We start from the raw sequence: 23,404 nt of genomic DNA on the forward strand, positions 1-23,404 counted from the left end.
ATTCCCCCCTTTCAGCTTCCTTCACTCTGAGTGCTCAACAGACATTTCAAACTAGATTGAACCATTTACATTTATTTATCAACAGGTACAGTATGTTACAGTCACAAGTTGCAAACATGCTTTAAACACCTTGCAACATTCTGAATAACACAACTGATGAAAAGGCCTTGTACAGTACATGTTGGTGAACTGTTTAAAAAAAACAAAAAAACTAGTAAAATCATATTTGGTTGCATTTGACAAGAATCCAGATCATCTCTTGCACAAGATTACTATACACATTTACACATGCAGCTTGCTAAAACATACACATTCATAGCCAAGTATACAGCAGTATGTAGAGAACGTGATGAAATGTCATATTCCACTCTCATCAGGAAGGTGCATTTGTAGAGAAAAATACACTTTTCTGAACTCTTCAACAACGAAGAGCTTAACAACTCATATTCTCTTCACTGTTCAAGTGCCAAAAGTTTTTTAATTAACAGTGGGTCAGGCTGTACATTTAAGGACCATACACATAGTTTTATCCCATTAACTACAGATTGTGCATATACTATATTTCCAAAGCATACGCAAGTTTGTAGATTCCAAACCTGCCAGAAATGTACTTGTTTTCAGAACTTGCTTGACATAGGAAAGGTTTTATGTCCTGGTAACTGACAACATTAACTGACTGACAAAATTACAAAGGCAATTAAATGGAGTTTGAATTTTGAAATTGATTGGAGTATTATTAAATAATTAACAATAAATGCATGAAAGGTAGCAAATTGATAGAAAAAAAACTGTAAAAACAACAATGTTAATTATTTCCTTCATGGATCAAAACAGTAAAGCCATGTGGGACATTAACTGTGACTGACAGCAACAAAGCAGTTGTTTTAAGGTACAGACTTTACACCACCTCATAAGAGTGGAAAAATTATCTGTTACAGGCATGAACAGACTCTTTTTTACTTCCTCTACTCCCTCTACTGGACCAGCCAGATGAGTCAGGAGAGCCATTCAGCATACACATAGTCCAGTCGTGGGGTTACCTCCAATGTTAAGACACGATGAACAGAAAACAGACAGTGGGTGGATGGGTCACAGTGTTTCCATTGAGCTGAGAGGCAAAAACAGTCAGGCTCCAAGTTAAGGTTGAGAAGAGATAGAAGTAGCGCTATATGACTTGTCAACCCTCACCCAGTCCCCTGACTCAGCCCTGTGGTAGAGCTGTGGCTGACCTCCGGGGAACAGGCTATCGGAGTTAGGGTGGTGTAAAAGAAACTGGATGGTGGACTTCATGTGCTGGACAAAATGAGGTGGTTCAGCCATCGGAGAGGTGGACAGGTACTGGGAATGAGAGAGATACGCCAGAGTCAAAGTCTGCATTATGTCACTTTCTGGGCTGCTACTTTATACTTACTTTGGGAGTGTTTGAGACATATGAAAAGAAAGTGAAAAATGAAAAGAAGTGGCATTAGATTCACAACCAAAACTTTCTTTCTGAACCACTTTTAAAGAATGAGTTAAAGGTGGGGGTATTAAATAAGTCATTCATGAGTTGTTACTCTAGTGGCGGGTGAACACAAAGAACCAGTCTTCTCATCACTACAAGTATAACAAAGCATGAAGTAGGTCACCTTTATAGGACTATCAATTACAACATTTTCTTACCTTTAAAATTGTGTCATCATCTTGTGACAACCAGAAGGCAATATCCAGATTAGGAGACCACTTGCAAGGGCCGATTTTAACCAGTCCTCGACTTGAGTCATATATATCAGCCATCTGCAAGACAACAACGCATTCATTTTATCAGCATTCTTTGCATTTGCAGTACTTTTGTCAATGTATTTAAACGTGTAGTTAGAAGTTTTTTAATTAAATAGAGTTAGGATTTCTGTTTTCGTTTTGTGCCACACTTGAATTCACACATGGAAAACAATACTTTACAGTATATCTTGCAGTACCTGTCCCCCAGTGAAGGTCCTTGCAGATCGCAGCTCCTCTGCTGGTCCTTTATGTGTAAATGATGAAGGGAACACGTCCCCTGTTTTAACATTTACACCTGCGCAGAAACACACATAGACACAATATATTTGAGGTCACATGCCATGAAAGCGTTGCATCCTTCTCACTCTGTAGCATATATATAACTTACCTATTCCATATACTACAGGCCTATGATTTCCCTCAACGACAGTGTCATTAATTTCTACAAAAACAGAGAACAAATGGTTCATTGGAAGAAGGCGTGACTGGTAGAGTTTTTCTAAACAATAGTAAACAAGTCAAAACAAGTAACAAAGTTACCTGTGATGCAACATGTTTCCAGGTGAATATCTTCTTTCTGTTTATGGAACGCTGCTGTAAAGTGAAAAGAGTCTTCCTAAGTTACAATGCTCATATACAGCCAGAATAATATTACAATGAGACACGAGGTAATTTCAAATACGATACCCAGAATGTTAAGGCTGAGTTTATGGGATGTTTTTGACTCATCGTTAAATCCCCCGACAAGATGGAGCTCAAGTCTGCATAACAGAAATCAAAAGAAAGGAAATAAAGAACATCTGAATTGAATGTGCACTTAATTTAACTGTGTTTGTTAGTGTTTCATACCTGCCCTCCTTACTGACGCTACTTAGTGACATGACAGCTTTCACAAGGAGCGGGACTTCAGACCAGGTGCTGGAACCATCACAGTGAGCAAGGCAAACAGCTCCACTTCCTAATACAATTCAATCATGGCAGACATTAGAAATGCCATGAACACAGGCAGAAGAAAGCACACAGTATAAATATAACGTAAGGAGCGTTACCAGTGTGTCGGAGCGCGACCAAATGGCAGGTGGTGGCATCATCGGATCCAATTACTGAAACACAGTCTGGGATAGGTAGGAAAGCATGCGTTATAATTATGATCCATAATGGTTAATAATGGAGTACCATCTTGGATGCTGTAATTGTAGGATTTCATACCAAACTGTCCAGTCAAGGAAAAGCTCCTTATTTTTAAATTTTTTAAACTGAGCTGAGGAAACAGACGGTGATCAATGGCCAGGCTTTACTCACTGTCTGCTGGTGTTGTTGCAGCAAACTCTCTTTGTTGGACATACAAGAGGCACTTTTGGTCGACATCAACAAGTGGCTTGGAGCGAAATGCTCTTCCATTTTCCTGTGACAAAGGTATAAAGATGTATGACTTAAAAAATATCAAATTGACCCTAGGCTTTGTGCATCGGTTGCCTTAAAACCAAAACATTATCAGGCTACGATATTCATTAGTTTCGCCTCACAGTTGTTATTACAGTCTGTAAACCTAAATCTTTGGGATCTTATCAGTATTTTTCTTATTTGACTACACATAGAGAAGGAAGAGACAATCTAACCCAACTGAGAAAGGAAAGAAAAGGACTCTCTCTGTATGAAAACAATAAACACGCCTTGTATGTCAAAAGTTATTTTTTCAAAGACCAGTCATCAAAAGTTTCAAACATTTGTCAATCAAGGAAGCCATAACATGTCTTTCAGTTCCATTCCTTTCTTATCTAGTAGCTGTTTTTTACGTTTAATTTTAGGTCACATGCACATAACTTATAATTAGTTTCACACTTGTCAAGAAAATCATGATGGGACAGTGTGCTGTCTCATTCCTGACTGATTTGTGCCTGACCCCACGTCTGGGCCTGTCCTGTTCATAAATATAACACTAATTACCATTTCACTTTACAATTAGCTGCTACTCTGTCATAATGTGATGACTTACAGAAAAGTACTGTTAACTGGCGACGGCAGCGAGCTCAGCAAGCTATATTTAGCCACACTTTCTGGGAACAAACCTGTAAATGTGGACATTTGTCGAACAGTTCCGCTGTCGAGTTTATGCGCCCAAGTTCTCTATTTTGAATAAACAAAGGCATTTCCGTAAGCGAGATCCACTTAAAAATCAACGGGTTACCATACTAATATAAAGACTAGTAACTTCATGCTCTTAATATCTCATATTAAACACAGGAACTGCACTGAAAAACCGTTCAATCGGCTTGAACTTCCTGGAAGACTGTCTTCTTCTACCGTTACCACGAAAGCGAGGCTCACAGCGCCCCCTACTGTTCAAAAGCACGACTGTGCGCCACACGTATCAAATTCACCATTAATATTTAGCGTACATTTGTACGTAGTGTCCGCTCTAACTGAACGAAGCTACGTAGAGTTACTAGATGAAGTTACGTCGTTAAAGAGGGCAGGGAAAGCTCCGCGGCCGTTCAGCTACGTGACGCATACAACAATTGTTTACCAAAACCTTTATTTCTGCGTAGTTATCGTTTACATATAGCTTTGCAAGCGTTAATTGCCATTATTGCGTTATTTTGCACTTTATTAGCGCGCACAACGTAAACAACCCGCTGTCAAACGTTAAAGCTGACGTTACAAACACCGCGGAGAAGATAACGTTAGTGACAGTTTGTTCGCCAAAATGAGAGGGGGCTCCTCCTATGGAGACAGAGACAGGGACAGGGACCGTGGAAGAGACAGGTAAGTTTATATATGGAAGCAACAACACACATATTTATCACAACATTCAGGTTACATAATGTCTAGACATTACAGTCAGTTTGACCCAAAGCCATGGCTGTTTTGAGACTCCAGTGCTTTCAGCAGCAGGCCACGAAGTACAACACGACAACAGTGAACCACAGACCACCTCAAGGCCTCACTTCTGTCAATGTCACAATACATATTTAATAAAGAGTGCAGACCGGAGCAAGGACATTTACTTGACAGGACATACAGTAACTACACATTTGAAATGTTTACCTGATGGTGGCGCTAAGGGTGAGATCACAGGGTCACCAAAATTAGGTGTATAGATGCAGACTGAGCTGAGCATTAACGCTGGTGATAGTACAGTGGCATGAAATCACTGAAATTCATCATACTCATTGGTTTTACATTATTTGAATATTATGGTATACAAATGTAAGTAGGTTTAGGCATATGTATGCAGTGCCATATTTCATTACATACTATACACACGTATCAAAAAATATACGACGGATACATAAGAAAAATGTCTGATTCAATAAAAAACATTGAGGCTGTGTTAATTATGCTTAAGTCTGCAGACTGGTAGAGCTCTGTAATAAAGAAGCCCACATACATGAAGTCCACATGAGCCACCTTGTGGCCACTTGCCACACTGGACTTAGTGAGAATAATAATGCTGCAATTAGAATAAAGTCTGGGCATCTAGACTTAGCCATAAATACGTTGGACACAGACAAACCCAAAAGACAGATAGAAATGATCATCACATGACCTCTTTAGTGAGGGTTAGAAAGTTGTCAAAGGTATCGATACTTGGATACTTTTTTGTGTTTAAAACAATACAATATCTCCATTCAATACTATTGAAGGTACTGAAGCTGTAAAAAGGATTTCAGATCTACAATCAGATTTTTAACCCAAAGCTGCACACCCTAACATTTTTACAAATATGTTGGTATGTGTTCAATGATTAGAAATGATGTGATTAAAATTCTAGTATCATGACAGTCTACTACCTGGAGTGTTGCCACAACAACTGTTGATAGTCGTTGGCATGATGTAAGCAAATATGTCCAAAGTACAGTACAGCTCTGCCTTGCTGGATCCCCAGTGCTCTTTATTGCTTGACCTTTATCTCTCAGGCCACGGTTTGGGGCCATGAGCGGTCGCAGTGGGCCCCCACCAATGAAGTTTGGGAATCCAGGCGAGCGTCTCCGCAAGAAGAGGTGGAACCTAGACGATCTCCCAAAATTTGAGAAAAACTTCTACACTGAACACCCTGACATCCAACGTATGAGCCAGGTAATTCTTTATTCCCTCACACTCACATACAATAAGTGAATCATAAATCTTGCATGAAAATTTCAGGGCACGATAAAGTGGTGCATTTGAGCATATTTCCATTAGTGCCCATCATTTTAAAAACTCTTACAATGGCCTTCATCAGTTCTGTTAAGAAATTACACAATGATAAATGATAAAGTACATTCACACCTCGTAATCATGTTTCTTTATACACCTTGTCCTAATCTCTGATCCCCCCCCCCCTTTGGCTGTTATATCCAGTATGAAATGGAAGAGTATCGCAGGAAGAAGGAGATCACCATCAGAGGCTCTGGCTGTTCAAAGGCGATCACTGCTTTTCACCAGGCGCAGTTTCCTCGTTAGTAAACCATACATTACACAAACTGAAGTAACTGCACAAATGGTCTCTGGGAAACATTAGCATATGTACATAGTACATAATTCATTCTCTCACTCCAGCATTTACTTCATTTTTTTTGTTTTAAAGCCCCTTACATGGTAAAATTAGAAAATCAAATGTTATTAAACTGTGTTTTACAAGAAATAGTGGTACAAGAAGGAATTTTTCAGGGTTTTGTCATTCTGATCAAAAGACAGAAAGATAGAAATCAAAGTAACAGTCCAGCAATATAACTGTCTTATTGTCTCCCTCCTTCTTCTTGCAGAGTATGTAATGGATGTGCTGATGCACCAGAACTTCAAGGAGCCAACGGCGATCCAGTCTCAGGGCTTCCCTGTGGCCCTGAGCGGCAGGGACATGGTGGGGATCGCCCAGACCGGCTCTGGAAAGACACTGGCTGTAAGGCTGCTTGGCCATCATCCTGCACGATGATGAACACTTAACTGGACTTTTAATTTGAAAAGTTAATTAAAAACAAACCTGATTTACATAGCAGATTTTTAAAAAAAAAATAGACATTGCCAATAGATAAAAAATTAACATTATATAAGATTCATTTTACAACACAAGGTAATACAACGAAATTTAGTTTTTAGTTCCTTTATGCTACTGCTAAAAACAGAAATTATATGAATGGATTAAAAAATATGCTCTCTGAAGTTTCCTTGAGAAATGAGAATATAAATACCTGAACCAAAAAAGTAATACAACACGAAGCGTGCAACATGCTGTCAGGAACAGCATCACAACTGCAGGACAATTTTAAGATCATTTAAGAGAGTCCAAATAATGTGTATTTAGAAGAGATTCATAGCAAAAGAAACATTTCCTGTGGCATGATAGTAAGATAAGTTTTCGTTGTCTTGTGTGTGTTTGTTCCCTGCAGTACCTTCTTCCTGCTATTGTACACATCAACCACCAGCCCTATCTGGAGAGAGGAGATGGTCCAATTGTAAGTGTAAATTCTATATGTTATTATCTATGATGCGTGTTTTATCTAAATCATACTCCCCCAGTGTTGGCTTGTAATATGTCTGTAAAACCTTCCTCATTCCTCTTCTTCCTCTCTTCGTAGTGTCTGGTGCTCGCCCCGACCCGAGAGCTGGCTCAGCAGGTTCAACAGGTTGCTTATGACTATGGCAAGTCTTCTCGTATCAAAAGCACCTGTGTCTATGGGGGTGCACCAAAAGGACCACAGATTCGAGACCTCGAGAGAGGTGGGTATGGTTGTAAGACAGCACATGCAACGGACTATTCAAAAAAGTCGAAATTCAAAACCTTTATATCAAAAATCTTCTACATAAAAAACATTATACCTGTGTTCTTTTATGAATAAGACTGAAATGATCGTCCTGAGCATCTTAAAAGATGTGCATCTTTTTTTGTTGTTGACTTTTTATGGCTTTAGGTGTTGAGATCTGTATCGCCACACCTGGTCGCCTCATTGACTTCTTGGAGTCTGGGAAAACAAACCTGCGGCGCTGCACCTACCTGGTGCTGGATGAGGCTGACCGCATGCTGGACATGGGCTTTGAGCCACAGATTCGCAAGATAGTTGAACAAATCAGGGTAGGACAAAGGCTCAGTTAGCATGACTACTAGTTTTAAAACGATTACCTTGGCTTATTAATGTAGAAGTATTTTTCCGTGAAATCATTTGCATGTTTTCTCTCTCCATCTCTCTCTCAGCCTGACAGACAGACCCTGATGTGGAGTGCAACCTGGCCGAAGGAGGTCCGACAGCTCGCTGAGGACTTCCTGAAGGACTACATCCAGATTAATATAGGCGCTCTGGAGCTTAGTGCCAACCACAACATCCTGCAGATTGTCGATGTCTGCATGGAGACTGAAAAGGACAACAAGTAAGGAGAGCCAGTGAGAAAGTATCTGACCTAGAATGACATTATGTCCTGATTATCTCATTACCTGCTATAATAGTGTTACAGAATGTGAGCTCATCCTTTCACACAGTTGAAACTGAGATCAGTGCTGCGGACGTACTATGATTGTCTCTTCCTGTCTGAAGACTTTTTCAGCTGATGGAGGAGATAATGGCCGAAAAAGAGAACAAAACCATCATTTTTGTGGAGACAAAGAAGCGCTGTGATGATCTCACCAGGAGGATGAGGCGTGATGGGTGAGAAATAAACAACATGATATAATTAGTTCTAGGTTGGATTATGCAAATATTTGATGGACAGAAGTGAGTGAAGTGTCTAATCCTGCCGCATCATTGTGGTTTTGTGTTGTAGGTGGCCAGCCATGTGTATCCATGGAGACAAAAGCCAGCCAGAAAGAGACTGGGTACTCACAGGTAAGAAGACTTGTAATATAGTGCAACCACTTCCCTCCTGCCTTCTGTTGTAGATCTTTTTGTTTCTTTTTTTTTCTTCTTTTTTTTTTGCCTAAACTGGTTTTCTGCTGAGGGACAATTCAGAACAGGAAAAAAAACTTCCCTCCAAAGACAGTTAATTAGTATGTGTAGTGTGTTAGTTAATTTTCATCCTGCTCTTCTCTTTGTCTGTTTCTGCTTGTATTACTACTAATATTTTGTTTTATCCCACAGAATTTCGGAGTGGTAAAGCTCCTATTCTGATCGCTACCGATGTGGCCTCTCGTGGTCTGGGTATGTGTGCTCACAAATATAGTTAAAACAGCATAATTTCTCACATGATTGTCTCTTTCTGCATTTTCCTGTGAATTATATATTTTCCGCAAATCATATGAAGCACACTTCATATGATTTACACAAGTTGATAGTCCACCACAGTCAGTTACACCGATGTGAAGAGCACAACTGCTCCTTTTCTTTAGGGCTTCTGTTTATAAAGTTATCTTGAGCAATGGGTAAGTATACTACAGATGAAACCAGCTGTATCTGGTGAGGTCTGGTAATTGATTAATTAACAGTAATTAAATGGGGTAAAAAAATATAATTCTAGGAGAACACTAAGTGAAGAATTGTCTTCCCTTTTCAGGATGACATTATGACAATGTGTTACTTTTATATAGTAGGTATCACATTAGCATTTTCCCATAATATACAGCTGGTAAAAAATGTAGTATTGCTGTCAAGTAGAAGTGTGAAAATAACAAAGAAGGTTTCATCTCTAATCTTTAATGTAGATCATAAGATATATGCACCTTACCATTATACCATGACAGTTAAATGAACTGTTGAGTCCACTATGGGTCTTCAGGCCTTCTGCTCTACTGGGTTTATAGTCTGTTTCTTGTTACTGCAGTTAAAAAGCTTCCTTCAACCGGGGCTCTTTGGCACGCTGCTGCCTGAAAGGAGGGGTGTGTGGGGCAGATGCTCCTGCGCACCTTTTCTTAACTCTCCTTCATGGTGTCAGTACAAATTAAATGAAGATGCTGCTCATGTTCTTCCACATAGAAGATAATAAATTACTGTATGTCGTTGGTCCATTGATATAATTCTGCAAAATGATGCACACACGTGTTTTGCAGATGCATTGAGTGAACAGTGACAGCTGAACCATCTCCAGTAATTTGTTGGCAGGATCACTGTGAGAAGGGGGGATAAGTGAAGTGTCTTTAACTTGCCAAAATTACTATGACCGAATCCTTGTTTTTTTCCCCTCTTCTCCTCTCAGGGTTTGGCAGCACTCGGCAGCTGTAACAGTCTGCGCTGCTGTCACTGCCCCCTACGTAAAAGTAGAAGCTCTGCTAGTTTTAGAGGGATTAAAGCTCCTCTTATTCTCCGTGGGTAACTAAGATCCCCCTGCCCGGTTTTGTCAGAGTTTGTAAATCCAACGAGCCTTCCTTGGGAGCAGCCTGAGGTGCCTGTATGTCTGCCCATCGGTCCGTCCCTAAAAGCAGACAGACAGGGGGGAGAGAGGCTCGTCTGGATCCAGTCCTGGCCAGGGTCTGAGGAGGGTCCTGCAATGCAGCAAGAGAGCAACAGAACCGGCCCTTGTGTGCTTGTCTCTTGAGGTTTAACGGTTCTGCTCCCTGTCTGACGTTGCTGGTGTGGGATGAATCCCCCTCAGCCCCTCCCTATAAACCAGGACTGATCAGGGGGGACTGACTACCTTTAAAAAACAACATGAAGGGGGTAAGTACCTCACCACCCCTTTCTCTTAACTCCTCCATGAGCTCACCATACATTCAGGTACTTCCATCCTGCTTATTTTTTAGTAAAAACAAAAATAGCAGTTTTTATCCTGGCACATCATCATTCTGTTAGTCAGTAGGTTATGGTTGATAAAATGGTTTCCCTCTGTGGGAATTATTGATCAGCAGTGCTGTCAGAGCCCCACGTCTTCTGTAATAAGAAACAGACTCCTTGTCTTCACACATTCTGACCAGTAATCACATTGGTGTGAAGATTATGAAGCCTAAACATGGTTTATGTACACGTCGGTCATCATCATGTTCGCTACAAATCAAGTGAGCTTGAAAACCTGAATTCAAGTTCAGTTTTAACTGTATTTGATAAAAATGAGTTATAATGGTGGTTAACTTAAACGACTCTTTGGATGTGTGGATTTTTGCACAGAGCAGGTAAGTTAATTGTTTAGATTTCTTACATAAAGTATTAATTAAATATCTTATATATATATATTGCATTGTATATACATATTATCTATCTTCTTTAATGTACATTAAAAGCTTGAATTAATTATATATGTAATTTTATTTATTTATTTAAATAAACAATCAGCTCTAAAAGTGTAATTAACATGATCAGTTTCTTTTTCCAAAATATATTTCCCCTCTTGAGATGATCTTTATCTTTCCCTCATGATGCTGTAAAATCGATTGCTCTTTATCCAAAAGATGTGGAAGATGTCAAGTTCGTCATCAATTATGACTATCCCAGCTCTTCTGAGGATTACGTCCATCGTATTGGACGTACAGCCCGCAGTACCAACAAGGGCACCGCCTACACCTTCTTCACCCCAGGGAACTTACGACAGGCCCGAGACCTCGTCCGGGTGTTGGCTGAGGCCCGGCAGGCCATCAATCCTAAACTGCTTCAGCTCGTGGATTCAGGGCGAGGTGGAGGAGGAGGAGGTAAGAAGGACTCTCACCATTTCTCAACTTAATACATCAAAGTCAACCATACAGTAAAATAGAAAAGATGGGACGTTTTGAGACTGTAGATCTGAAGAGAGGGAGTCATAAACAGTTTAAAAACTATGCTGATTTGTTTTTGTTACAGGTGGCAGAATGCGTTACCGTGGCAGCAGCTCCAACAACCCTAACCTTATGTATCAGGAAGAGTGTGATCGCCGCATGCGCCCTGGCGGTGGTGGCAGCAGCAGCAGCAGCAGCAGCAAAGATAGCCGCGGGGGCTTCAACCGTGATAGCCGTAACAGCCGTGATGGAGACCGTTCCACTTCCTCCTCCTCTTCCTCCTACAGGGACAGAAGCAGGGATCGAAGGAATAGCTACAACTCGGGCTCAGATCAGTACCAGAGTTACGGCAGCAGCGGGGGCTACAACTCCCGCAGCGGAGGCCAGTCCGGTGGAGGCGGAGGTCAGAATCAGCCTATCCAGCCGCAGGGTCAGTTTGGCCAGCCTCCTCCTCCAGGCCCTCCTCCAGCAGGAGGACCGCAGCCCCTGATGGCTCAGCAGTTTGCTCCAACTCAGCCACCACTCATGGGCTTCATGGGGCAACCGCCTTATCCATTTGCCTCTCCACCCCCTCCGCCTCCAGGCCCACCACCTCCCCGGAAGTAGAAAGATGAAGAGTTCATCTGTGCTACTCGAGTGTTCAAAGTATGACTTTGTTTTTACTCTGACTCTTGTCATCTCTAAGATGCAGGGGTTAGAATATATATATATATCAAAGGAGGTAAGGGCTTATATTTTCTATTTGTTTTGTACTTTTTAATACAACCAATGTGTGAAATTTAAATGTACCTATACAAAAGGAAACCTAGAACTTTTACCCTTAAGTTTTTCAACTTTTTAAGTCTGATACAGTTGCTCTCAACCATGTGCCAGAGGTTTCTTGTGTTGTGTGGATTTGTCCAGTTTGTTGTCCCTCTCTAGTTTAAACTCATTCATCAGCTGTATTAGGATGCGTTTAGAGTGAAACCTGGCTTACACTGAGGCCTCAGTGGTACGTGGTTGAGAGAGCTGGGGAAATGATTTCTAACATCATCACATTCCAGAATCATGTGTGAGCAATATATTCTAATAATTGCATTGATTTGGGGTTTGAGTTATTGTTAACACTGAAGCAGTATGTACCAAGCTGTGAATGTTCTCTCATAGTTTTGATACCATGCAACCACTATTTTGTTATTTTTTGTTTGTTTAATGGACTGTCACATTAGACTTGTTGTGCATGCCTTTACTTTATCCTGTCCTGTAGTCAAAACTGTGTTTCTCTTTACTTACACCTGTTACTTCACATATTGCATTTGATAAGCAGATCAGCTAATGCAGACTAATTTTCATGTGGATTGACTAAACTGCAGTCAACTTGTTTTCTCTTTCATTTATTGGGTTTTTTTCCAAGTCTTTTCCTAATAAATAAATGACTCAAAGCTGTATTTTCTACTATGCAAATTATTGATCAGGTTACTTCCACATCAGGTGAATTTCATGTACAAATGACTTTATTTGCCTTAAATACACATTTTTAGTACATTCTCATTTTGTACCCAGTGGTATTTACATATTTGTTGCTTTTATTGATAACTATACATTATGGCATGAAGCTTTTATTTCACAGTAGGAGCACAAATGGAAAAGACTGTTTCCCTCCCTCAGAAATACATCTGTACAGGCCTCATAGCAACACCTAGTTTTGATGGACCTTTTTGTTGTGTATCAATCTGTAATATCTTTATAATAATCTTAATAATTTGGATCCAGTTTAGTTGAACTCACTTTGCAATGCATCCACAGTACCTGATCATATGATTTTGCATTACTGCAAACTGAAGCATAGACGTTATTTAAAGAGGACTGAGGTTACCAAACACATCTTTATATCTGTAATAGGTTTTGTAAAGGGGGAATTCTGCAATAACTTAAGACCTTGTAGTGTAAAACCTACATGCACCTCTATAAATAACATATCCAGAGATGAAACAGCATGGCTCTGGACACGACTCTCCTATCTCATGTCTCACGTTTTAGGTAATCACAATTTTCTGGTTGTGGGAATGGTACAATAACTGGTACTGTAGGTCCAGTAACACCAGTGCAGACAGAGATGGCAAATCAAAGATGACCTGCTGAGTTAAAACATAAGAGCGTTAGTCTCCGTCGTTATCTTCCCCACATCTTCTACAAAAGCGACAAATAATTTGACAGTCTACTTATTAATGATACTGTGGAAAAGATGGAGGCTCCAGTAAACTAAAATTTTCATGTGTGTGGACTTTTTACAAGACAAATCTGATCTGAATCCATTCCCCTCAATGCATAGTTTAAAGTACATCATGCTGGGAGCCAGAAATGCTCATTATTTACAATCCGCTTGAACAATAAAGAACTGAAAGATGGTAACTGAGGCTACTATTTTGTATAATTATTGCTTACTTCCTTCTAGTCCTAAACGTAAAAAAACGTAAATGTAAACAAATAAAAGCTCAAATCTAAATGGAAATTAAATAGCTGGTTTATTGTCTTACAAACCAGCCTAATGATTAACAGCAGAATGATTAATGGCACTGTGTGATGACTATTGATGTGATTGATGTACCATATGAAATGTAACACTTGCTTCCAAGTAAAAGTATTATACTAAATCGATATTACTCAGGGATTCTTATTGAGTCTCCAGCTCTATCTCTATTGTAGTTACATTTGAAGTTTCACATGTGCTTAGTCTTATATCTCAGGTGGAACCAGTCTGCATCGAATCTCCCTTTATTTAAGTCTTTATGATCCTAAGATGTGATCACAGACCAGGGCTCTAATCACATCAATGGCAATGGATAATAGGATGATTCATTTGATGTATGAGTCTTTTTTTTCTGATAAGGACATGGACATTTGAAAACAAAAACAAAAGATCCAACTAGTAATTTGTACATGTACAATGCAAATGAAAATCAAACGTTTCATCCCAGGCACGTGTGGTAGAATCAAACCAGATGTCAGCAATGTCAACTCAGGACTTCACATGTCCCTCTTTGGGTCAATCAACAGTAGAAAAGGCAACAAATGAGAAAAGACAATGTACTGTAATAGGGAATGGTTTTGTGTGCAAAATTTAAACAAAAGAAGTGCATGAAAGTTTGTATGTAAAATAAATCTCCAAATCAAAATCCTGAGAGAAACATAACGTCAAAAACTGTCCCAAAATATTGAAAACAAAGAAAAGTGCAGAAATTAAAAGCTAAATTAATGAGGGCAGAGATTTTGTGCCCTTCCTTCATAGTGCTTTTTTTTACATTAGACAATTTGACATTTAGGAGAAGCACAAGATTAAATGAACAATGGCCAAATTCCATTGAGCTGCTTCAGTTTCAGGGTCCTCCTATTGTTCATACTGGCTCACTGCCGCACTCAACAGAATAGAGCCATTGTTAATGTTATCAGTAACACCTGTGCTTGTCCTATTATGACAAGTGTGCTGTGGAACAGTCCTGTTGTCACAGCTTAGACACACACACACTGCCCAACTCCAATTTCCCAAAGCTTGACACAATCATTAAAACCAGACAGTACTTACTATGTATCACTCCGTTAGTATCCTCCCTGGATACACCAACTGGTTTCTCCTGATACTTTTCCAGTTATTACAGCATTTCAGATCAACTCCTCATACTCATACAGTGAGAAAACCACTGTGTTTAAAATTACATAATTTCCCTACATAAGTCTGTGTTTGATAAATAAACAATACAATTTTCATTAAAGGTGTAACGTGGATGTGGTTTGCTGGCAAGTTCACCATGACATCACTTGACTGTTAAGGTCCAGTGTGCAGGATTTAGTGGCATCGAACAGAACACCCTTCGCCTCTCCCTCCCCAAGGTTCCTGCTAAAAACACCATAGGCCCTCTCTTGAGACTGTGTTTGGTTTGTCCATTCTGGGCTACTGGAGAAACATGGCGGTGAAACATGGCAGACCCAATGGAAGAGGACCCGCTCCCACTGTAGATACAAGTTGCTCATTCTGAGGTAACGAAAACACAACAGCAGATTTTTAGATTTAGGTGATTATATACTGATGAAAACTTAATTCTGAATATTATATACATTTTCTGCCAATACTATATTCAACTTCTGTTCCTAAATCCTACACACTGGACCTTTAAATCCTGGTGCTCTTCAGTGAAGTAGTGCTGAAGCAATTAGCAATTTAATAAATGTATCATTTGATTGGAAATACATTTCAATTCTGATTATTAGGTTATTTATCGGCTAAAACACCAATTACTCCACATCATAGGTTGATACACTTGGTGTTCTAGCTGTTGGTCATTATATAATACAGTATAACATATCACTTTAAGCATTTAACTGACTTGAAGTGGAGCCCAAAAGCATTATTGAAGGACTAGAAGAATGTAATGATTTATTGCAACCCTACTCTGAAACCCAACATTTTCGCTCACGCTGTCGACAGTTAGGAATGCATTAGACACTTGCTTAAGATTGAGCACTGGGGTTTTGTTAACAACAGAAATAATGCGAGACACCAGCTGTCATATGTGATTCACATGACACGGGGCATTTGAGCAGATTGTTGGAAAGTATGTAAATCAGACAAATGCACACATTCATTTTTTTTTTTATAAAAGGCTCAACTGGGCTTCCTCAAAAGTCACTACGATTTTCAGCGTTTCAGACAGTTTGCATCGACTGATTGTTGGAAGAAGAAAAAGTAGCCGCAAAACACAGGAACACAGAGATGATCGGACAGGAAGGCTGCGAAGGAAGGCACAGGGTAGAAGCCGATTCTCACAGCTGGTCTCTCATGTCCGTTTGAATTACCAAACCGGAGTTTGAAACCGAGCCAGCGATGAGGGACAACTTCAACCTAAATCTAAAGGAAGCAGCAGATCAGATGACAGAAGGTTGGTCGCTCTCACTAAAGGTTCCCCCAGGTGTTTGGAGGAGGGAAGTGGTCCACATCGCCAGACTCATCATGAGATTTGTCCCCCAGGTTGAAAGTCAGCTTGTACCGCAGACGTACTTTTTCCTGAAACACAAAGAGTAAAAACTCAGTTCAGTGTTACATCACCAGCGCTGATGTAACAGAACATTCACAACCAACCCAGAAAGAAATTGTGTTCTTCATTGAGGTCTAACGAACACATCAAATGCATATCCCTCCTCAAAAACATTTGTAAAATCAGTGTTTAGTCAGTTCATCCGAAAATGAGAAATATATTTGCTGTCTGCCCTCTCTCGAATGTAATGGAAGTAGAGGGCACTCAGCTTGTGGAGCTCAAAGCACCAAAAAATACATCTGAAAAACTAAACAGCAATGTCTCTTTCCAGAAATCCTGACCCGGTCACTCAAGTCATCCCCGCACTGTGGGCAGTTTCATGTAGGAACTATTTTCTTTCTACCTAACTACACCCGTCAACCCTATCACAGAACTTAAGTAAGCGTGCATCTACTCAGGACAGGAGGTTCATGCTCGTGACAGCACGCAATGTTAACATTAATGGTGTCCTCCTTGAAATTGTGGTCCGACCCTCTGATTTAATCATCATTATTATTATATCTTAGTTTTTCTGATTGCCTTAAAATCCTCAGAAAAATCACCAGTACAAACTGATATATCCAAGTAGGTCTATCTGTGGACTGCCTACAAGCACCTACTACATGATACACCCTCAAAATGATTAGGTTTAGGTACCAAAAGCAGTTGGTCAGGGTTAGGAAAAACATATCAACGATGATGTGTGTCGTATAGTGAAGTGTAGCCTGCAAGACTGTGGCATAGTACCTTGTGAGGGTTAGCCAACAGCAGGATCTGTGTGATGGCGGCTGGAGGCAGGATGGGATTGAAGGCTGGGAGCTCTGTGCTGGAGGGAGGCTGCAGCTTCACTTTCATCACCTAGGCAACAGAGACACATCCACACAAGCACTGTATTAATACAAATAACATTTCAGTTGAAATATATGGTTTCCTCCAGCAGAACAGCAGAAAACATGAACCCTACCTTTGGTACAGCTGACTGAAAGCGGATGTTGGTGACAGGACTGGGGGCTGAGGACAGCATGGAGATGATCACCACCAGCACATCAGGGCGTGATGGAGGACAGTCACGGGCAAAGGTGAATAAAACCCGGAGGCTGTGTTTGTCGAATACAGTCACTGGTAATAAAGTGCCTGAAAACCAAAACAGAATGATGTAGAGAAATACAGGGAGAAAAGTGCACCTACAGTATGACCACACCCAGCATGACACTGCTTCTTCTGCTTACTGGGTTTGATTGATTCCAGAGGCACGTTGACATCAGCTAGAGAGATGTTGTCGTAGGGGTCAGCAGCCGTGACACTGAGATTGGAGAGGAGGAGAGTGTCGGGCTGCTCTGACTGGACGACCAGGCTGGACGTGGGCCCCATTGCAGGACCAGCGGAGTTGGTGGTTGCATTTGGAGCAGGTCTAGAGTTGGTGCTGGACTTCTGCAGATCTCGTAAGGAGACTCTGGACTGAGGTTGCAGCTTATCCCTGCATTTAGAAGAGCGAAAAACACAAGTTAGAGTGTTGTTGTGTGCACACAAGCAAAAAATATTAAACAACAAAGACCTACTTACCATTTGACCTGCTGGCTCTCTGGAGGTAGGGACTGCTGTAACAATGTCTTCCCCAATGAGTCCAGGTCTTCCACGGGTTTAGATGGCGCAGTGGGGGCCTCTACTGGCGGAGCCTGGGATGTCTGGACCACAGCTGGTAGCAACACTGCAGCAGGGACCGACGGAGTGGATGATTCTGTTCTTTCATAGGACTGAGAGAAACATACAGAAGGTTGAAGTTTGACAGAGATGATGTCAAATGGTTTGAAAATGAAGTCAGTATTAAAGCCAATATGTGTGAGATTCTTATATGATTAAAGCTTTTTTTAAATGACTCTCATGGCAAAAGCTTTTGTTTTCAGGTTCATACAGCTGTACACTTTCAAGGTACTTAAACCAAAAATACTTCATTTGGTGTAAGATGCCAGAAGACAACAAACACATTTGATGTTGGGATCATTTCATTTAAATATTAAAAGGTTTATGGTTTACATAATGACTGTATAGATAAAACACCAGATCATGTTGAAAATCAAGCATTTCTTATGAAGTATATTCAAATCAAGACTTATTTTTACGTTGACAACAAATCCTGTGCTGCAAAACTTCCACTTGGTGGCACCAAAGTTCAATATTCTACATATAGTGGCTTTAATTTACACAGTACAGTTTTTTTATTACAAAATGTACCTGAAACGTGTTCTGAGAGTCGCAGTTTTCCGTTACATTCAGTCCTAAAAAAATAAGAGATAAAAAAAGGTTAATCAGATTTCATGCAAATGTTTCTGGTTATAGCATATTGAAGTTTAATGCTGTTCAAATACTGCTTCAAACAAATCCCGAACATAAATAAAACGAAAAACTGCTATGCATTCAAGGCTGTGAATGTGTGTAGCTTTGTTGTGGTCTATCCAGATGTGGTCTGCTCCTGAAGACGCTGGGTTTCAGCCAATCAGCCGACAGGAGGGCTGCACACTAGCCGATGGAAATAAGGTACACCTGTGCTGTGCAGGCTGAGCTGCGCTTACATTGCTGACTTGACTACTTCTTGGCTTGTTAAAAAAGTTACGCTTAGTAATCTACCTTTGTGTTTACAAGCCAGATGAGTTTTTTGTGCTTACCCAGCGACATGAGCTCATCGTCCAACAGGCTGATGCCCATGCTCTGAGTCAGGGTCTGTAGGCTGGAGGGCTCCGGGTTGGATGGTGCTGTGTTGGCTGATGCATTGAGCCCCATCAGGTCTACGAGTGCTGAGCTACTGCTGCCTGGTTTGGACAGAAAATATGCTAAACCACACTTCACTGCCATTTTCAACTCTGAACTTGAAAACAAACACACACATGCAGCTACCTGGTGGTGAGGGTGTGGTTATGCCATCCTTTGACACATCCTCCCCCTTTACCAGCTGTCTGTACAGGTTGATGACCTGTGTCAGGCTGTCATTGGCCTGTAAGATATCCGCTGTAAGCAGAAAAGGGGTCATTAGCAAAGCGTTTTTCAAATCTTAAGCTTTTAAATGAGCCCGATTCCATGAAATTTGTAAGGGGGCATAAGTTACTTCATCAATAGTTATACGATATGACACACTTACCCAAGGCTTCATCACTATCCTCTGTATCACTTGCTAATCTGAATAGTGTGGGCCTCATCTTTTCACAGCGCTGGTACAGATCCTGCAAACAGACACATGTTAGAAATCAGTGAGCGGTGCAAGCGGAGTTATGACACTGCAGCTAGTTTTATGTGCTGAGCGGTGCTGACTTTAATGAGCTCCTGGTTGCTCTGGGAACAGCTCTCTTTGCTGTAGCCCTCCAGCAGCTGGCTCAGCAGGCTCACGCTCTCCTTCACCTCCTGGATGGCGTTCACACGCTTTGATACCTTCTCCACGCGCTTCTGGTCCTGTGAAAAGAGATATATCAGAGTTACTGCAGTTTTACAGACTTTTATTATACGACTGAATTTGTTCATCATGGTGATTATGACACAAGAGACATGGCAATATTATAAGACTATTCTTTGTCACAATATGAAAATATCTTAAGGTCAAGTGGGTTTTAAACATTAAATTAATTAGAGTTAATATTTTCCTTTACTGTATGAGTGCAATTCGATGACGAGCAGTGCTTTTTTAAACGGTGAAATCTGTTGACATCTCAGTGTTGGGGGACACTGAGTAAAAAACTCACTAAAGTAATCACAAAATGAGTTGAAAAGGCTTTGACACTGCTATTCAGGTGGATTAATGTTATTATGCTACATTATCACGTGTGTATTTTGTACAAATGGTGGATAAACAAAGAAACACATGCATGCAAGTCCACAAACTGTACAGCACATAAGGTAAACAAAACAGAAGACACACCTCCTGGACCATTTCCTTAATGAGCTTGTTTGCTGCTCTTAAATCTTCAGGGTGGGAGCTGTTCAATAAGCGAGACAGCGTCTGCAAAAACAGGATAGGACATAAGTGGGAGAGGAAAGAAAAGAGGAAGAGAACTTTGTCAACTGCTGGTCTCTTAAATATTTTCCCAGGAGGTTCACTTCAAAAGGTCTGACGAGTAGAGAATATTTTTAGAAATCTAACACAACAACAACGCAATACACAAGTCCTTCCTTTTGGAAACCTATTCAAAAGCATGGGTGCTTCTTCTTCTTCATCACCATTACGTCATACCTTGGATTTCTCCTCATCCTCAAAGACAGCACTTTGGGCTCTGGGTGGAGGGGGTGGAAGGGGCTTGTCATCAGGAAGTACGGGATCCAGCTTGACAATGCCTGGAAGAGAACAAGGACACCTATTAACCTCACATGTTGACAGCACAGATTTATATATGTACACTGTATAGAGCTCAGTTTTTCTAGGTCTGCTCTGCATCAGTGCTCAGTACGGTTCTTGACATATGTGATACTGGTGCTATAACACTGGACTTGACATTCATATTCAACGTTGGTGCAAACAGCGTCTATAAAGGGGCTCTGTGGAACTGGTGCTGGAAGCTGGTCATTGGTTTATGTTAACTAACAATAACCACTTCTGCTCTCAGTTAGCGGAGCGGAGAGAGGCACTTGAGTGCACGTGCATAAAGTCACATCCTTTGGATTGTCCTGGAAAATACAACCCGAGTCCAGCAGCATTAAACAACTGAGACGGGTGAGGTCTCATCTTTTACATCATGTTACAATCTGCTCACATGTGGCCAATACAAAAAGTGAATAATACCTGTAATTTGCTACAAATTGTTACATAGAGCCCCTTTAACTTCACAATAGATTCAACTAAGCATGACTAAGGACATTAGTCCCATGCCTGTGTGATCATCACTGAAAAAAAGGGAAGTGATACGACTGTACAAAACACAATGTGTTAAAGGAGGAAATTATCAGGAACCAAAACACCATTATCAGTGAAATGTGGGAACCAAAAAACATTTTCATACACCTCTGTATGTACATCATGCACGTTAACATGAAGAAAATGAGACACTTCAAGATTTAGGCCCTTTATCTCGCTGGTAAGTCATGTTCTCAAGCTTCTGGAGCGGCTCACCCTGTTTTTTCAACATCTGATAGGCGTCTGCTATCTTGGTCTCATCAGGCAGCCTCACTGTCCAGCTGTACAATATTTCCAACACCTTCTTCTTCACTGGCTCTGGAGCCCGGGCACCCAAATACTGCAGAGAATAAGGGATTAATGTAATTTAAAAAATTGTTTTTATCTTCTAAAAAGTACAAGAACTAGATAAATACACGGACAGCTGTTTCTTTATCTCTTCCTGTGAGGTTCCACAGCCACTTAAAAGCTGCCTTCACTGGTTACAAAGCCCTACAGTAAATAATTCACATGTATAGTTTGTTGTACAGTAAACTGATATGACAGTATAAAGGATAGTGATCATTACCTTGGGTGAGACCACTTTGATGAGCTCATTGAGAAAGCGAAACTTTCCCACTTCACTGTGAAAGCGCTTTCCGCAGTTCTTCATGCACGTCTCAAGGACCTGGGAATCATTTAGAGCTGTTTGTTTAACTTTTGTACGGACAAGCCTTTACTCAAACAAAAACCTCACAGTAGAAATTATGACAAGTTGCTTCAGGTGCTATGTTTTGCAGACCTTTGCACTGTCACTCTGAATGGCAGTTATGACGGACGATCTCTTACCGTAAGCGCTTGCATAGCCTCCGACTCCTGAGGAGACTGGATTTTATGGGCCAGAAGTCTGGTCGCAAGCTGGGGGCTGATAAATTAAAAACTAAATGTAACCTTCACTTTACTGATGGACGAGAAATGAGTCAATACTATAAGACATGAATTTGAAATATGTCACTCTCTGAATAAACAAGCAAGTTAGAATCTAAATCTGTTTCAGCAGTTTGTATAACTACTCTGTAATAGTGTGATATCCTTCATCATCATCATCATCATCATCATCATCTCACCCTTCTGGATCATTGTTGAGCTGATCACAAAATCCCTTGATATTGTCCCAGTCAGTTTCCTTATTCATAGGGTTGGTGGCCTTGTCTGTGCAAACGGAAAACACATCAGACTTCCATCTGCATCTGCTCTACACATTACTGCTGCATGTTAGGGACTTTTTATTTGAACTTACATTTAACAAAGAACATAACCAAACATGAGTCCCTTGATTCTGTGTCTTTCGCATTGTCATGTATGAATGTGTGAGGTCTGTAAACCAAACATTTCGCAGCTGGTGACAGCTCAGTCCCACTGACCGCCTGTGAACCCTGTCAGCAGCTGTAACCTCTGCTTGTTTGCAATATGCAAATGATCAGCTCTCTGGTTTGGAGAAGGTGACGAGAGCCCGCGAGACTGAAATCATGTGTTATAGCAGAAGTAGCAGTCGCAATTCCTGTTCAACTGGCTTGTCGTGGATCCTTGAAGAGGAAACGGTCAGCAGCTAACTAGCTAGTTCATTTTGTTAGCATTCAGCTGGACATTACTTGGATTTTTAAGTTTAAATGTCGTGTTCGTGTGCCGTCGCCGACCCAAAAATGTCAACGGTAATTATAATGTGAGCTCAGTGTACGAGCGCATTACAGCAAAGGTGATTCATCAGCTGACTGAGTTTGCTCCTCAGCGACCACTGCACTTTTGATTTGATGACATTCGCTCTCTTGACTCCCAAATAATCTGCTCCCCAGGGAGAGCACTGTGACCGACAGCGGCAAATTCAAATGGAGACAAAACATCCGTATCTCTTAGCAGTGCGTGGGCTAGCGCTTTAGGTTCAAAAGTTGATCTGATAATGAACGATAGGATGACTTACTGATGCGAGACTGTAGGCTAGCCTCTTCTGGAGGCGCCGCCGCCATCTTTCGGGAATTCTAAACAAGTGGCCACTATCGCGTGATTTTTCTAACATATCGCGTGGACACACGTTGGCGGAGCGACTCCGCAGCCCCCCCTGTTGGACGCGCAGAGGAACAACAACGTGACATTGAGTAG

The 23,404-nt window shown here is 40.9% G+C and overlaps 3 protein-coding genes across 4 annotated transcripts in view; 1 reads left to right on the plus strand and 2 right to left on the minus strand.

Moving 5' to 3' along the window:
- Nucleotides 1-52: 52 nt before the first annotated feature.
- On the minus strand, nt 53-4,077 carry ntan1 (N-terminal asparagine amidase). Its single transcript, XM_084344822.1, has 10 exons — nt 3,831-4,077; nt 3,064-3,166; nt 2,811-2,876; nt 2,611-2,719; nt 2,449-2,522; nt 2,302-2,355; nt 2,150-2,203; nt 1,959-2,056; nt 1,663-1,776; nt 53-1,338 (listed from the first exon to the last, which is right to left on the minus strand). The coding sequence occupies exons 1-10, from the start codon at nt 3,909-3,911 to the stop codon at nt 1,138-1,140; spliced, it is 954 nt and encodes a 317-aa protein (XP_084200948.1). The 5' UTR covers nt 3,912-4,077; the 3' UTR covers nt 53-1,137.
- A 132-nt stretch (nt 4,078-4,209) lies between these two features.
- On the plus strand, nt 4,210-12,772 carry LOC311252030 (putative ATP-dependent RNA helicase DDX17). The gene is made up of 13 exons (XM_084344786.1): nt 4,210-4,527; nt 5,682-5,841; nt 6,106-6,202; nt 6,510-6,643; nt 7,131-7,196; nt 7,320-7,461; nt 7,653-7,813; nt 7,934-8,106; nt 8,271-8,381; nt 8,497-8,558; nt 8,811-8,870; nt 11,048-11,284; nt 11,433-12,772. The coding sequence occupies exons 1-13, from the start codon at nt 4,469-4,471 to the stop codon at nt 11,951-11,953; spliced, it is 1,983 nt and encodes a 660-aa protein (XP_084200912.1). The 5' UTR covers nt 4,210-4,468; the 3' UTR covers nt 11,954-12,772.
- Nucleotides 12,773-14,085: 1,313 nt separating this feature from the next.
- The window catches only part of LOC311252035 (ADP-ribosylation factor-binding protein GGA1-like), a 35,398-nt gene continuing 26,079 nt past the window's right edge, over nt 14,086-23,404 (minus strand). Inside the window, exons 1-17 of one of the 2 annotated variants that reach the window (XM_084344795.1) lie at nt 23,226-23,351; nt 22,375-22,459; nt 22,097-22,172; nt 21,837-21,935; nt 21,485-21,608; nt 20,612-20,712; nt 20,300-20,380; nt 19,699-19,836; nt 19,529-19,610; nt 19,288-19,398; nt 19,059-19,202; nt 18,628-18,671; nt 17,959-18,149; nt 17,625-17,872; nt 17,360-17,529; nt 17,143-17,253; nt 14,086-16,385 (exon numbers count right to left, since the gene is read on the minus strand). In XM_084344795.1, coding sequence (XP_084200921.1) covers nt 16,275-16,385; nt 17,143-17,253; nt 17,360-17,529; nt 17,625-17,872; nt 17,959-18,149; nt 18,628-18,671; nt 19,059-19,202; nt 19,288-19,398; nt 19,529-19,610; nt 19,699-19,836; nt 20,300-20,380; nt 20,612-20,712; nt 21,485-21,608; nt 21,837-21,935; nt 22,097-22,172; nt 22,375-22,459; nt 23,226-23,271 — 1,962 coding nt within the window. In that variant the 5' untranslated portion in view covers nt 23,272-23,351 and the 3' untranslated portion in view covers nt 14,086-16,274. Of the gene's footprint in view, nt 16,386-17,142; nt 17,254-17,359; nt 17,530-17,624; nt 17,873-17,958; nt 18,150-18,627; nt 18,672-19,058; nt 19,203-19,287; nt 19,399-19,528; nt 19,611-19,698; nt 19,837-20,299; nt 20,381-20,611; nt 20,713-21,484; nt 21,609-21,836; nt 21,936-22,096; nt 22,173-22,374; nt 22,460-23,225; nt 23,352-23,404 lie in introns of those variants that run through there. The other variant, XM_084344796.1, reaches the window with a different exon arrangement.

Source organism: Pagrus pagrus (assembly GCF_965226575.1).
Source record: "Pagrus pagrus genome assembly, chromosome: 2".
NCBI classification, from domain to species: domain Eukaryota; kingdom Metazoa; phylum Chordata; class Actinopteri; order Spariformes; family Sparidae; genus Pagrus; species Pagrus pagrus.